At 38.6% G+C, this 13,095-nt stretch overlaps 1 protein-coding gene across 17 annotated transcripts in view; it reads right to left on the bottom strand.

The window, feature by feature from the left end:
* The window catches only part of LOC133400019 (potassium channel subfamily T member 1-like), a 79,534-nt gene that overhangs the window by 23,963 nt on the left and 42,476 nt on the right, over positions 1–13,095 (bottom strand). For 15 of the 17 annotated variants that reach the window (XR_009768281.1, XM_061672147.1, XM_061672151.1 and 12 more), the window contains 14 exons: positions 12,628–12,733; positions 12,356–12,415; positions 10,331–10,379; positions 9,867–9,926; positions 8,737–8,811; positions 8,479–8,562; positions 7,016–7,110; positions 5,768–5,948; positions 5,505–5,669; positions 4,158–4,294; positions 3,036–3,099; positions 2,709–2,817; positions 1,838–1,946; positions 851–1,000 (listed from right to left, as the gene is read on the bottom strand). Coding sequence is in view for 16 of the 17 variants with exons in the window: in XM_061672147.1 (XP_061528131.1) it covers positions 851–1,000; positions 1,838–1,946; positions 2,709–2,817; positions 3,036–3,099; positions 4,158–4,294; positions 5,505–5,669; positions 5,768–5,948; positions 7,016–7,110; positions 8,479–8,562; positions 8,737–8,811; positions 9,867–9,926; positions 10,331–10,379; positions 12,356–12,415; positions 12,628–12,733 (1,444 nt within the window). In the remaining variant the exon portion in view is untranslated. Of the gene's footprint in view, positions 1–850; positions 1,001–1,837; positions 1,947–2,708; positions 2,818–3,035; positions 3,100–4,157; positions 4,295–5,504; positions 5,670–5,767; positions 5,949–7,015; positions 7,111–7,190; positions 7,264–8,478; positions 8,563–8,736; positions 8,812–9,866; positions 9,927–10,330; positions 10,380–12,355; positions 12,416–12,627; positions 12,734–13,095 lie in introns of those variants that run through there. The other 2 variants (XM_061672160.1, XM_061672161.1) reach the window with 2 other exon arrangements.

Genomic DNA, 13,095 nt, shown 5'->3' with positions numbered 1-13,095 from the left:
TGCCTTTAAAGAACGTGTGTGCTCTGCTTTCAACATGAACATCAACCCATGCAGACGTGCGAATGATGGGCAATTTCCTGGCTAAAGCATTAGGCACGATCTATCACAGTGACAGTCTCAGCGTTGTAGGCAACACAAAGCATCATGGCCAGCAGATCTGTTGCTTCCTAGAAATCTTTGCAGTGCTCTTTTTAACTACGGTTTGTAGAAAATCAAACTAAACATTGCTCTTTACTTGCATTTCTTAATGTCCATATTATTATAAGTGTGTGCAGTGGCGATACATCAGGCTAGGTTGGTATTTGTGACTTCATTTCATCTAGCTCTGACTGTGGCTTGTGTGTTAAACAGTGACATTCTGGTCATATTCACTGCATCACTAAACAAATTGGTGACTTACCAAATGTATGAACTGAAATTGCTCAGTATGGTTTCTTTTTCTGAAAAGTAAAAAAAAAAAAAGCCCATTTGTCCTTATGGGATTCAATGCTGCCACATTATTATAAAGTCAAATAGCCAATAATGCTAACTCTGCCAGAGATGTGTAGGTGAGTAACTGCATTACACTGATCAATTAAAAAATAAATAAAATAAATAAAAATTCTGTGATGTACTGAATCTGCAATAATTTTACCCAAAATGGCATCTTAAAACCAAAATGGCCGATTTCCTGTTCAAGTTCAGGCATGGGTCTTTGAGACTTTTTTGTACACTCTGTCATGATAAAAAAAAAAAAAGGAAAAAAAAAAGTGTCTAGATGTATATATTTTTTCGGGGTTGTATTTTGATTGTACAATCAGAACAGCATGGTATATAGTGTACAAATTAACCCAAGAGACATTTTGCTTACTTCTTATGAGCATGGAAGGAGGCGTAAGTGAAGCTCTTTCCGTCATACTCCTCGAAAAACTTGCTGTCACACAATCGGATGTGGTAGACCTCATTGCCAGAGCAGCGCCCATACATCCTTTGCCACTGTTCTGGTGACAACTGCCCTTCTCTGCAGAAGAGTTAGCAGAAAAATGACTCAAGCGTCTCATTCAGAGCTGGTCGATTTGTAAACCATTTTGAAGGGAAAAGGTGAGATTAAGTGTCATCGTGAAGTCAGCACAAATTAAATGGATCTCTTTTCTGTGGACGACAGATTAGATATATATTTCAGTTTCAGCATGAAATGCAGTTTGCTTTAGAGTTTAACAGCTGTATATTTACAGTCATAAGATGCTAATAAGAAATCGTTTCAGCAAAGACAATAACTTGAATGATGTAAGTATTCTGCTGCTGTAATGAATAGCAGTCATTGATGGCTCATGGATGTCACTGAACAGTAACAAATGTGTCTACCTTAAACAATAAATCAAACACTAGCAATATGGCTCTGTTATAACATATCACATTTTAATACACTAATCTTAATAGCCGAGGCACAATAGTCAGATTAGCTGACTCTGCACTTTGAAGCTTGTTCCAATTGTGTGATATATGTTAGAGATGGGGCAGCACGGTGAATAGTGGTTAGCACATCTGCCTCAAGGTTGAGAAATTATGGTCAGATCTTCCTATGTGGAGTATGCAGGTTCTCCCCGTGCCTGCGTGGGTTTTGCAGATTGAACAACCTGTTCGTACGTTTGACAGCACTGATCTATATTGTCCATAAGTGTATGTTTGTTAGTCTATATGTGCCCTGCGACTGCCTAGCAACAAGTCGTGGATGTATCGAACCTACTGCCCAAACCCAGCTGAGCTAAAGCTCACCCTAACCCGAATGAGGACAACTACTATAGAACACTGATGGATGGATGGATGGATGGTGTCGGAGAGGTGTATGCGCACTCACTGTCCTCTTGAGGTGTGAACGAGGAGCGTGACTAAGGTGGACATGGCTGGACACACGCAGTTCAGTGCAAGCATGGCGTACTTGAATTCCTCTTCACATACAACATGATCTGCAAATACATACGGTGGGGAAGTAATTGGCAGGCATAAAAATGGATAGCAGTCTTGGAATGCCTTGTCATTTGAACAACAACCGTGCTAAAAATGGAAGAAAATATATTCAAGTTTTCATATTTTTGCTTCAGTTCTTTTTACTTTGCTCTGGTTGCAGTCATGTTTTAAAAAATGTCTATTAAATATGGCTGCAAAATTTAGGAAATTTTCAAAGCTGGAAACTTTCCATGGGAAAAAACAAGAATTTATGGGAATTGCAAAATTGAAGGTTGACTCTTAATTGGGAACTTATAAATATGGTACATTTAGGGAAAATACATTTTAGCATAATCCTCACTAAAACCATACAAAACCAGTACAGTTGAATCTATTCTATTCCTTACATGCAAAGCTGCTTTCTAGAACTCAACAATTATTGTTTTTGTTCTTCAATGAAAGAATTGATATTTTAACAAAAATTATATATATCGATAAAGCTCTACTTACAAATACATCTTTTGAAAGGTCATGCTTTTTTTTTCATGCTTTTAGTATTATTTCCCATGGACGCCTGCTTATGACAAAACGAAATGTTTATATTTATGATTGAATATTATACATTTACAATATTCCCCCAGCTAAATTTCTTCTGGAAATTTATCAGAAACATTCTGCAAATTTAACTGAACATTTCAACCCCTTTGTAACCGTGCTGTTAATTAACTGATTGTTAAGTGATTTGTCCCAAATTGTTTGTCCAGAAAGTGTAATGCACTTACCAGCAAATTTAACATGGAATTTGTTTTCTGGTTTGAGAATCTGTACATAGAGCGGACAGTTAGGAGCAAAGTCCTTGGCAGCCCAAGCCCTCAAAATAGTCTGATGATCCTGTGGAGGATAATTTTAGATGCACAGTTGAGTTAAGCAGCAACGGGTAATAAATCATACTGTAATTGCATCGACAATTGCTTTCCTTTGAGGTGCGACTGTACTCTTCAGCGGCGATTTCAACACAGTTACATTCGAGGAAGTGCAGTCTGATATTAAAAATGCTCAATTGTGTGATGTGCTACAGCTTGAGCCTGACAAATGGTCGTGTGACTTACTGCAGCGGTTCGGTCACCCTCGTTTCTGCTGCTGAGAATGAAACACGCCTCGGCATCGTCCATTCTGAAGAAGATGTAGACAGTGTCAGAGGTGAGTGTATCTGAGATGGGCGAAATCACTAAAGGCTATAAAATATGTATCACTAAAATTAGATTAAAGCCTTGAGTTTAATTCATTCCGTGACCATGCTCAAAACTCAGAACCCTTGAATGTAAAATCGTATTTCTCCAATGACATATGTGGAAATGTCATTAATCTGTTCCAGTGCCCCGTAAAATACCACCAGAAAATTTTATAACATGCTTTTTAATATGAAAAATGACATTTTGACTTATTATAATATTTGTATCTCCCAAATTCCCGTTAAATCCTAAATCACCATGTTCCAAATTTCTCAGCTAAACTTGACATGGAAAATCTTTTCAAAGAAATGTACCAAAAATATTCTGCCTTTTTGTAACCAGCAAAACTATACAGTTTTAAAAAATGAAATAATGGCCTGTGTAGCAAATGCTAGGCTATACAGTATGGAAACAAATAACACAGGAAAAATGTTTCCTAATTTAAAAATGTTTACAAATTACTTTAGATGACAATATGTTTTGGAATTCCATCCATCCATCCATTTTCTGAGCCGCTTATCCTCACTAGGGTCGAGGGCGGGCTGGAGCCAATGCCAGCTGTCATCGGGCAGGAGGCGGGGTACACCCTGAACTGGTTGCCAGCCAATCGCAGGGCACATACAAACAGACAACCATTCGCACTCACAGTCACGCCTACGGGCAATTTAGAGTCTCCAATTAATGCATGTTTTTGGGATGTGGGAGGAAACCGGAGTGCCCGGAGAAAACCCACGCAGGCACGGGGAGAACATGCAAACTCCACACAGTCGGGGCCGGGGATTGAACCCGGGTCCTCAGAACTGTGAGGCTGACGCTCTAACCAGTCGGCCACCGTGCCGCCGTTTTGGAATTCATGATTTTATATTGTTATAAGGATGTCATATTTTGTCAATACAACAACATTCAGTATGATGGATGTGTTTCATTTGATATTCTAAAATATAAGCAACACACGAGCTGTTGTTAAAGTGGCATGCTTATAAGAGTGCAGTCACTCACTTGGCCCTCATCAGGTCCTGGTCTTTGAGGGCGGACCCTTGAAGATAGATGACCCTCTGGGACCATAAAGGTATCTGGAGGATGCGGCGAACCTGAATGTCTATATCAGTTGGGCAAAGGATCACCACATAATAATCCTACAAGACAGAGGAAAGTGAAGACGCTGTAAAAAGTAAACTATCATACTGTGTGTGGATTGTTCCAGAATTGGAGGACAATTTAGGTGTCAACATTTTAATAAAGAAATCATTTATTTGACACTTTTTAAGTTATGTTTGAGGTATTTTATTTGTCAAATCATATTTTGCTGTGGTTGGCACAACCCTGTTCCAGAAACTCAGGCACCTGAAAAACATATTTTAAAACTATTGCTCAATAAATATTTTCAAAATTAAATTAAGAAAGTTACATTTTATGTGAATACTAATTTAATTTTAGTGTTACTCTGATTATAGTAACAGGGTTGAAAATCAATGCTAATGTTAAGAGTTTTTACCCAAGAGCTTTGTTAGCTGCTATACGGCCTTGCCAAGAACAAAGTTAGCTATATAATGAAAAAAGGAAAAAAATTGATATTAGTATGTCTTTATCTGATAATACAAATAACAGAGTTGCATTGATTTGAGTGACACACTCCATTAGCAGCTGAAAACATTGAAAAATATTAACCTTATGCCAACCATGGTCAGAGCAATTAGCTTGATGATGTAATTTCTGCTGAATCATGGAGCTCATTTTCTTTTCTCTTCTTCTGGACAGCTAAAAAGGCTTTAGTAAGAGGGTTGCATGACGACTTCAGAACCTAATTACTGCTAATTAAAAATTTCGTTTGCGATAAAACAAAATTACAAGGAAGACATCAACAAAAACACACCAAAAAAAGGGGATTTAAAAACCTAAGTCAGTCATCAAAAGGGATGGACAAGTGGGGAAAAAAGCAATTTCAAGGGGTACTTAAGAGCTATTTGGTATTTTAAATTATGTTTAGGAATCACTTTTAGTATACCTAATGTTACATTTTGTCTCTGGTCATCTATAATTTATACAACATGTACATGTTTCAATATTTTGTGCATTGTTTTTTGTCAATGTCTTCATGTCCCCAAAGTGTTCTGTAAATTGACTGTCTGTTGTACTAGAGCGGCTCCAACTACCGGAGACAAATTCCTTGTGTGTTTTGGACATACTTGGCAAATAAAGATGATTCTGATGATTCTGATCTGATTCTGATTGATTATTTGACATTTTATAGAACGTAAAGAAACTGTCCAACTCTGGAATGACCCATGTGCAAGAAGGCAATGCGCTCTCTCTCTCTCTCTCTCTCTCTCTCTCTCTCAAATATACCTGTAACCTGGGGTGGGCATAGAACTCATTGAGGAAATCCATCAGCAGGTCTATCTTCAACGAGCTGACACACAAGACCACGTGCTTCTCCGTCTGTGCTCGGTGGCGACTGTAGTTCCCGCCTAATTTCTGGCTCTCCATCCACAGGTATGCAAGCTCTTCAAACTGAAACACAAAAGCGATTTGAGGCCAAAAGCCACGGAAGTATACGGAGTGTGGAACCCCTCAATACACTTTTGTTGTCTTCTGCTTTTTTTTTTTACCTGTAGCGGGAGCACCACCAGGGCCACACAGATGAGGATGACCACCAGTAGCTGCGAGGGCCAAATCTGTGGCGTCACATCTCCGTAGCCCACGGTGGAGAAGGTCACGATGCAGAAGTAAAAGGAGTCAAACAGGGTCAGGTTCTTTCCAGCTCTCTCCAGGTGCTGGATGCCACAAGCTCTGAAGACAAATGGAATAACACAAATGTATATCAGATAAAGCGTCGTACAGTATGAAGGAAGTCTTTTTTCAGTGAATAAAAACATATTTTATCCCAAATCAATGGCCACCAAAGTCATAATGATTGCGGCAACAATGCCATTTATAATGTCACTTACCCGGTGTTACTGGCAAAAGTAGTATTTTATTATTTGTGTATTTTTATTGACACAGTATAGTAGAGATTTAATGTGTGTAAGGATGATATGGTTAAATTAGCCAGTAAGGGACTTTGTGCAAACTCCATTCATTTGCAGTCTGAATGAGGAGGGGTAAAACGCTACATGAAAGCTTCAAGGTAAGCAGACTTTTGTTGGATGCACAGATTAGTGCACAGATTAGTGTTAGCAAACAGCGTTAGCTTTTGATAAGCAGCACATACCTGTACATCATTGTTCAGTGAAGTTGTTGACTTGGTGGGGGAGGGGCGTATTTGCTGCTCATACACACAGTGTATTTTGGAGGTAAAACTGAATCCATGCTGTCTTGTATGGGCTGTTTTAGTTTCACACTTCTGCTTTTTAGATTTGGGGCTCTTAGTGGAGCCACATTTTAGTGAATGTGCACAGTCAGTTTTCGATTACGTTAGTCTGGAGGGACTGTATATTCATTCCCCCAACTTTTCAACAGAAGGTGCAAAAAGTTTAAGACACAGGTGTCAAACTCAAGGCCTCATTTTATGTGGACTGTGAAAGCAAATCTTGTGCGTCAACTTTCATGATTCATATGTAATAAATGTTAAGCTATTGTAAAAGCATTTTTTTGGGGTTACTAAACCCCTTTTTACACTAAGATGATTCTGATTTAAAAAGTAGTTATCCATCAATTTGTTGTGTATATCTGTAATATGATAATGCAATTAAACAATTATAATTGTTATAATACATACATAACTACATATTATACACTACTAACACTACTACTACATTATAACTGCAATGTGGCCCGTGACAAAAATTAGTATGACACAAGTGGTTTAAGACATGCATACCATTGACTATGTTGTTCTTGAGTCGACGTGCACTCACCCGGTGAAAACCAGACACAGTAAAGTGCAGATGAGGATAAACACCTGGTTGAACATGGCCGAGTGTGTCCTCTGGATAGCGCGGTGGAAGTCATTCTGAGAACATGACAGAAGAAGTTAGTGCACACCGGACATCTGGTCTGACGTATGCTTTTTTGTTGTAGTTGTTCCGTTACATGAATTATTGTTGTAAACAGTTGTTCCGTGTTAGTATGCTCCGCATGTCACCACCTGTGACGTGGCCTTGCTCCGCCGGTCTGCTTGGCGGAGGATTACGCCATCTGGTCGACTACCTCTTTGGCAGGAAGCACTTCCTCTGAATCTCACGCGACTATCTACCTAACATCCTGGATGGTTCTCTAGCACACATTTCTCAAGGTTTCAAGCTTTTGCAACACCTTGATAATCAATTCACAAAGCATTCTGCAAGAATTCTATTAAATGTGTCGAATAGATTTTTGACTAATCACAACTCAAAGAAGCTGAGGCCAAAGTAGTGCAATACTTGGTTGCAGTTGATTCAATCTCAACTGATTTGCTGTCTAAAAATCAATTGGCAAAATTGTCATTCAGACTCCCAAATACATGGAAATGATGATAGCTTAAGGTAAATACAACTAAACTGTGTACTGTGCTATAGCATATACAAAAATTTGAATTTCTAATAGAGGTTACATAGTTTAATATACAGATTGATGCATGTTTTACTTTATTTCTCTATCAAGCCAACAATTCAGTTGTAAACCTATTTGTTGTGAAAGAAAATAAACTAAACGGTTTTGAACACTTCAATTCAAAATGTAAGCTTTTTTTTTTTTAACTTTGACAATCAGAGTTTTCAACAATTCTTATCATTTGTCTTTACACTGCATTTATTCATTTGGATTCAAGATCCCCATCATTTGGCTTGATTTAACACACACTGGTAAATCTAAAATCTATACCAGGAGGCCTGGTCAAATTTGATTTGAGACAGCCTCAGTGTACATAAACTTTGCAGCACAAAATAATGTCATTCCTAACTATTTTTATTTTTGTGTATTTTGGGTCACTTTAGCAAAAGTCATTACATTTCAGGGTGAAAGAATGACATTCGGAGTATTTTTTTTTTGTTACTGTTGAATGTCAAAGTGGGTCAAATTTGACCCTACAAGTGTGTAAGGTTTAATAATGAAGCTAGATGAATGTCTAACCTTCATCGAGGACATATTGTATATCAGCAAAACAGGGCTGCAGCAGTATAAACAGAGAGTTATTTTCCAAACGCTGAGACAGATTCTTTTAAAATGCAAGACAAATGTGAACACACGTCTTGTTTCGTTCGCTGATCTTTTTAATCCCTATTCCAAACGAGACTTAGCTAACCTGAACAAATGGCGTTCGCTGTGATAAGCCGACACATTTGCTGACAGCATTAGATAACATCTGTGAGGATGTGTCTTCACGTCTCGAACAGATACTTACAATCATGTTTTCCAGCGCCCCTTTGGCTAGCCAGCAGTTAAGAAAAACGGGAACAAATATGTTTCGTAAAGGAGGCCAGAAGATCTGCAGGAAAAAGGATAGGGATATAATGAGTCAATGCTAATGCTCAACATCATCAGACATTTGAGCCAGGTCAGACAGTCAATCGTGGGGAGTTTTCATCCACTCATTGCGTGCAACAATTAGATAAAAAAATGATTTAGAGCAGATAGAAAGGGGCCCATGCGAATTACTTACTGTGATAATAAATGGCACCGTGTTGATCATCTCCAATATGAAGGATATCTGGAATATCTGCTCCCAAATGTTGCCCTAGGGTACACATTGATGATCCGTGAATACAACTATAACTTTCATTCATCCAAAAGTCCAAAGAAATGCAGACTATTGTTGTTTTAACAAAAAAATAAATACATACATTTAAGTTTATTATAAGGAAGAGCTTGAAAAAGTAGCACCAATTTCTATTACTGCTATTTCCCAGTGACTGTAATAATATTCATTATAGTCATCCATATACGGTACAGTGGTACACGGCTTATGAGTGACCCTACTTACAAGATACGAGCCATTGCTCGGGCGATTTTTTTTCTTTGATTGCAAGCAAAAATTCGAGTTACAAGTGCTAGAAGTTCCGAACAAGCAGAATTCTGGCAAATAGTGAACAATTATTCCAAAAAGAGGCCAAATACTTGCTTTAAGGTGTTTATTGCCACTCCTTGTTGAAGTTTACTAATGCCAACACATAATGTAAAACACTGCAGATGGGCTAACGAAACTAGCATCGATGTTGTGGTGGCTATAGCCCTTTAAGAAACGGATATTTGAACACAAACGGTACAGCAACACATATACAGACTAAAGAACAATACTCACAGGCATATATTCTTTTATCCAGTGCGAAAAACGATAAATATTACTGCACCTTAATGACCTGTTGTGACCCTCCTCCTGGTGGCGAATGGGGCACACCAGAAGGAGCAGCACAATGCCCATTGAATTATGATATGATGTATGATTAGGATATTATGATAGACATACCGTTTGATTTTTTTACATGCTATTTAATTGTTATTACTAATTTTTCTAATTAGAATGTTACAAACTATTGTGTTGAGTGCGGTTATGAAATGAATCAAACATAAGTCAAGGTACCACTATACGTACTTAAATGAGGATAGCAAGAGGGAAGATCACAAGTCATTGAATAAACTTGCAATGTACAAATCTGAATCTGAAATGATCACAATAATTCTTGGTGTGCCATCTAAAACTGTTGCTGTGGTAACAGCTCTCGAGAATAACTTAAAAGGCAGACGTGACGAAGACGCGTAAGGAAGCCGTGGACTATGTCCCAGTTTTTTTACCTTGTAGCTGAGATATGTGATCAGCACGGTCTCCAGAAAACTGATTAAAGCCACTGTCACCTAAAGTGGAGCAAAAAAAAAAAATAAAATAAAATAAAAAAAAAAAACATGGTTGGCCATGGATGTGTAACAAAACATGTTTCGTACTTAGGGGCGACAGTAACTGGGAATACATTTGAACGTTTGTGAATTGAAAATGTGAGTGTGTGTAAAATTCGTGCAACACAAGTAAAGCATCCAAGCAGTAAATGCATCCATCCATCTTTTTTTGTTTTTGTGCTTGTCTCCATTTGGGTCATAGGTGAGCTGGAGCCGATCCCAGCTGACTTTGGGTGAGAGGCAAGGTGCACCTGAGACTGGTTACCAGCCAATCGCAGGGCACATATAGACAAACAAGCATTCACACTCACATTCACATCTATGGGCAATTTAGAGTCTAAAATTAATAATAATAATATGCTCACCTGTATTGCCCACAATGGATCAGGTCTGGTCACCCAGAAAATCAACTTCCTTTTAAAAAGCACAAGGACATAAGTACAAGCCATATACGGTACATATTGTTGCTGACCAATGACAACCACTTTATGACAATTTGAACATAATGGGAGTCTTCATGTTCCCCCGACACATACAGTTATGTGTGTAGCTAATCAACCAAAAAAAAAAAAAAAAGATGTTAAAATTCTGTGTTTTCAAACAATTCTCTCCTTTTGGGTCATGTCAGAACATGTAATTCTATGCAAAAGACTTTGCTCTATAACATTTTTTCTGGCTCTTGACATAAATGATAATGTGACATATAGTACTGTACATGGTTGTCGTTGGATGGTGCAAATATCATTATTTGTAAATAAAGCAGTATCTTGACTTACAAGTGCCCCAACTTACACGTTTACTGAAACACGAGCCATAACCTTTTAACATTTTTTTGTTTTGTTTTGGTTTTTTTTGCTTTGAGTTGCGAGCAAAAGTATGTCTAATGAGTGGAATTCAGGGATTCTGCAACTAGATGGCGGCTGCAAACTCTACAATATCTGGCCACCATCAGTTCATGTGGTTACCTCACATTCTAAGTTGTGTTGTGTTTTGTGTTCACATTTTCTGTTTTTTGTGTTGGTATTTTTGCCAAATGTCTTTTTTTTCTAGCCAGGGCTCCTATGAAAGTGAGTGATAAGAAGAAGAAGCAGATGATGCCTATTGAATTAAATGCTATCATAGAAAAACATGAGAGAATCAGAAGAAGTCAATAAAGGGCATATGGCCAGCCAAGGGTGTCTGTGAAAAGATGGAGAAGGTGCGGAAAGTGAGGAAAGCATTTTTTGTCTTTTTTTTCTTCTTTTTTTTGGCAGGAACCAACCCCGAAAATGCTTTTCGGAAATATATTCCTGCTTATTCAAGAGTTTGTTGGCTAAAATAAATTTTTAATAGATTTTCGCAATTCGCGGTTGGGCCGGTCCCTGACTCCCTGATCCCCCGCGAATAGCGAGGGTCTGCTATAGGTCTTTACAGTGGAACCTCGATAAAACGGACCCTGATATAATGGATATCGGATAAAACGGACCGTGAAGATTGAACAATGTGTCAAAAATAGTTTCCATTTGGCACTTAAAATGCCGTTGACAAAGTTTATTAGTTCCAGAATTGGCCGCTGCTGTTTACTGGTGCAGTGATGCAATGTAAGCAGAGAATGGGACTAACATATATCCGGGTCACAGATGACTAGATCCAATTCCAAAAGACGTGCCTCCCGTGCCTACATGGTGGCCATGTTGAATGTGGGGCATTGACGTGGCAGCCATGTGATGATGGTTCTATCGATTGTCTTTTTTGCGTAGCACTGGTAGAGAGAGAGCGAGATTGATGTGGTGTTTAAGTCTGAGGAAGACTAAACTAAGTCTTTGGAGTTTGGAACATGCTATTTTTAGTTCAGTAAGTTTTGTTTTTTGTCAGACAGTTCACCTTCGGCAACCGATTTGGAACTAGGAACCACACTAATTCCTTGCAGCTCATGAAAGCGACTCGCCGATGATGAGTACTGTACGTCAACAATGTCACCATGACTAAGCAAACCAGCGTGGTAAGTTGAATTTAAAAAAAAAATAATATATTTATAATAACTTAGCGTTTCAGGCCACAAACAAAAACTAATAAAACAATAATTTTGTACTGTACAATAATATGGGTGCATATGGCCTCAAATAAAAAAAGTGCTTCAATGTAACGGACAATCGGCTATTCCGGAAGACCCCCCACCCCTCCCTTATTAGTCTGTTCCATCGATGTTTTATTGTATATATTAAACTGCCCCTTGGTGGCCAAGGGACGTAAACAAAACATGCAATGCCCGTTGGGTGGCTCGTTGCGGATTATTGGCATTTCTATTCATTTCTAAGTTGATTTGAGATGTGAGTGATATAAGTTGTCCGAATGATTTAAACTTCTATATCAAGGGACAGCTGTATGTTGTAGGTCAGAAGAGAACATACCAGTTGATTTCTGGTGACTCTGCTGCTGAATTTGGCCAGCTGGAGTTGCGAATGATTGCACTGTAATTTAGGGGAAAAAAACAACAAAAAATAACAAGAAAAGCATGAAAAAAAACAAAATAAAAAAAGCATGCGTGCCTTATGGCAAATATGACTGTCAGTTCTTGTGTGCTTCATATTAAGCTGCTGTTATTACAAATGTTCCTTTTGTACAGGTAAATCCATCAGTATAAAAATGTGATAAATGAAGCGGTGGATTAAAGGACTCTGACCATGGGTTTCCATTGGTCTCCTTGAGGTCGTCAAGGCTGACTCTCACTATGTAGAGGGCGCAGGTGAGGATCTTCAAGGAAAAGTTGAACAGCCGGATCCTCAAGCCTGTGGAACGACAAAAACCCTTGACTGTGCTCAGTATTTGTCCTGGTTTAAGCAAGCGTCAGATGGATTTCCGGCTCTTCAGATTGGGCGCACACTGTTATTTTGTCACGAGGCATGAATAATGGAGCTCGACCCTGCTCTCGCACTCTGTCACCACTAATTTCCCCCGGAAGAGTATCTTTTCAATACCTACAGAATAACACAAAATAAATCCAGAGCTTTCATGGTGAGGTTGTTCCAGTGATTGATGATGATTAAGCAGAACCTTGGCTACAGTGGCTCTTGCTGACCAGATGGAGGTGCCAGCTGTGTTGCCCGACTCTTGAGGCAAGTCTGGCATCAATGTTAAAATAATTTGGTAC

The sequence above is a fragment of the Phycodurus eques genome, chromosome 3 (assembly GCF_024500275.1).
Source record: "Phycodurus eques isolate BA_2022a chromosome 3, UOR_Pequ_1.1, whole genome shotgun sequence".
NCBI lineage: Eukaryota > Metazoa > Chordata > Actinopteri > Syngnathiformes > Syngnathidae > Phycodurus > Phycodurus eques.
This window is presented reverse-complemented; position numbering and strand designations above follow the sequence as displayed.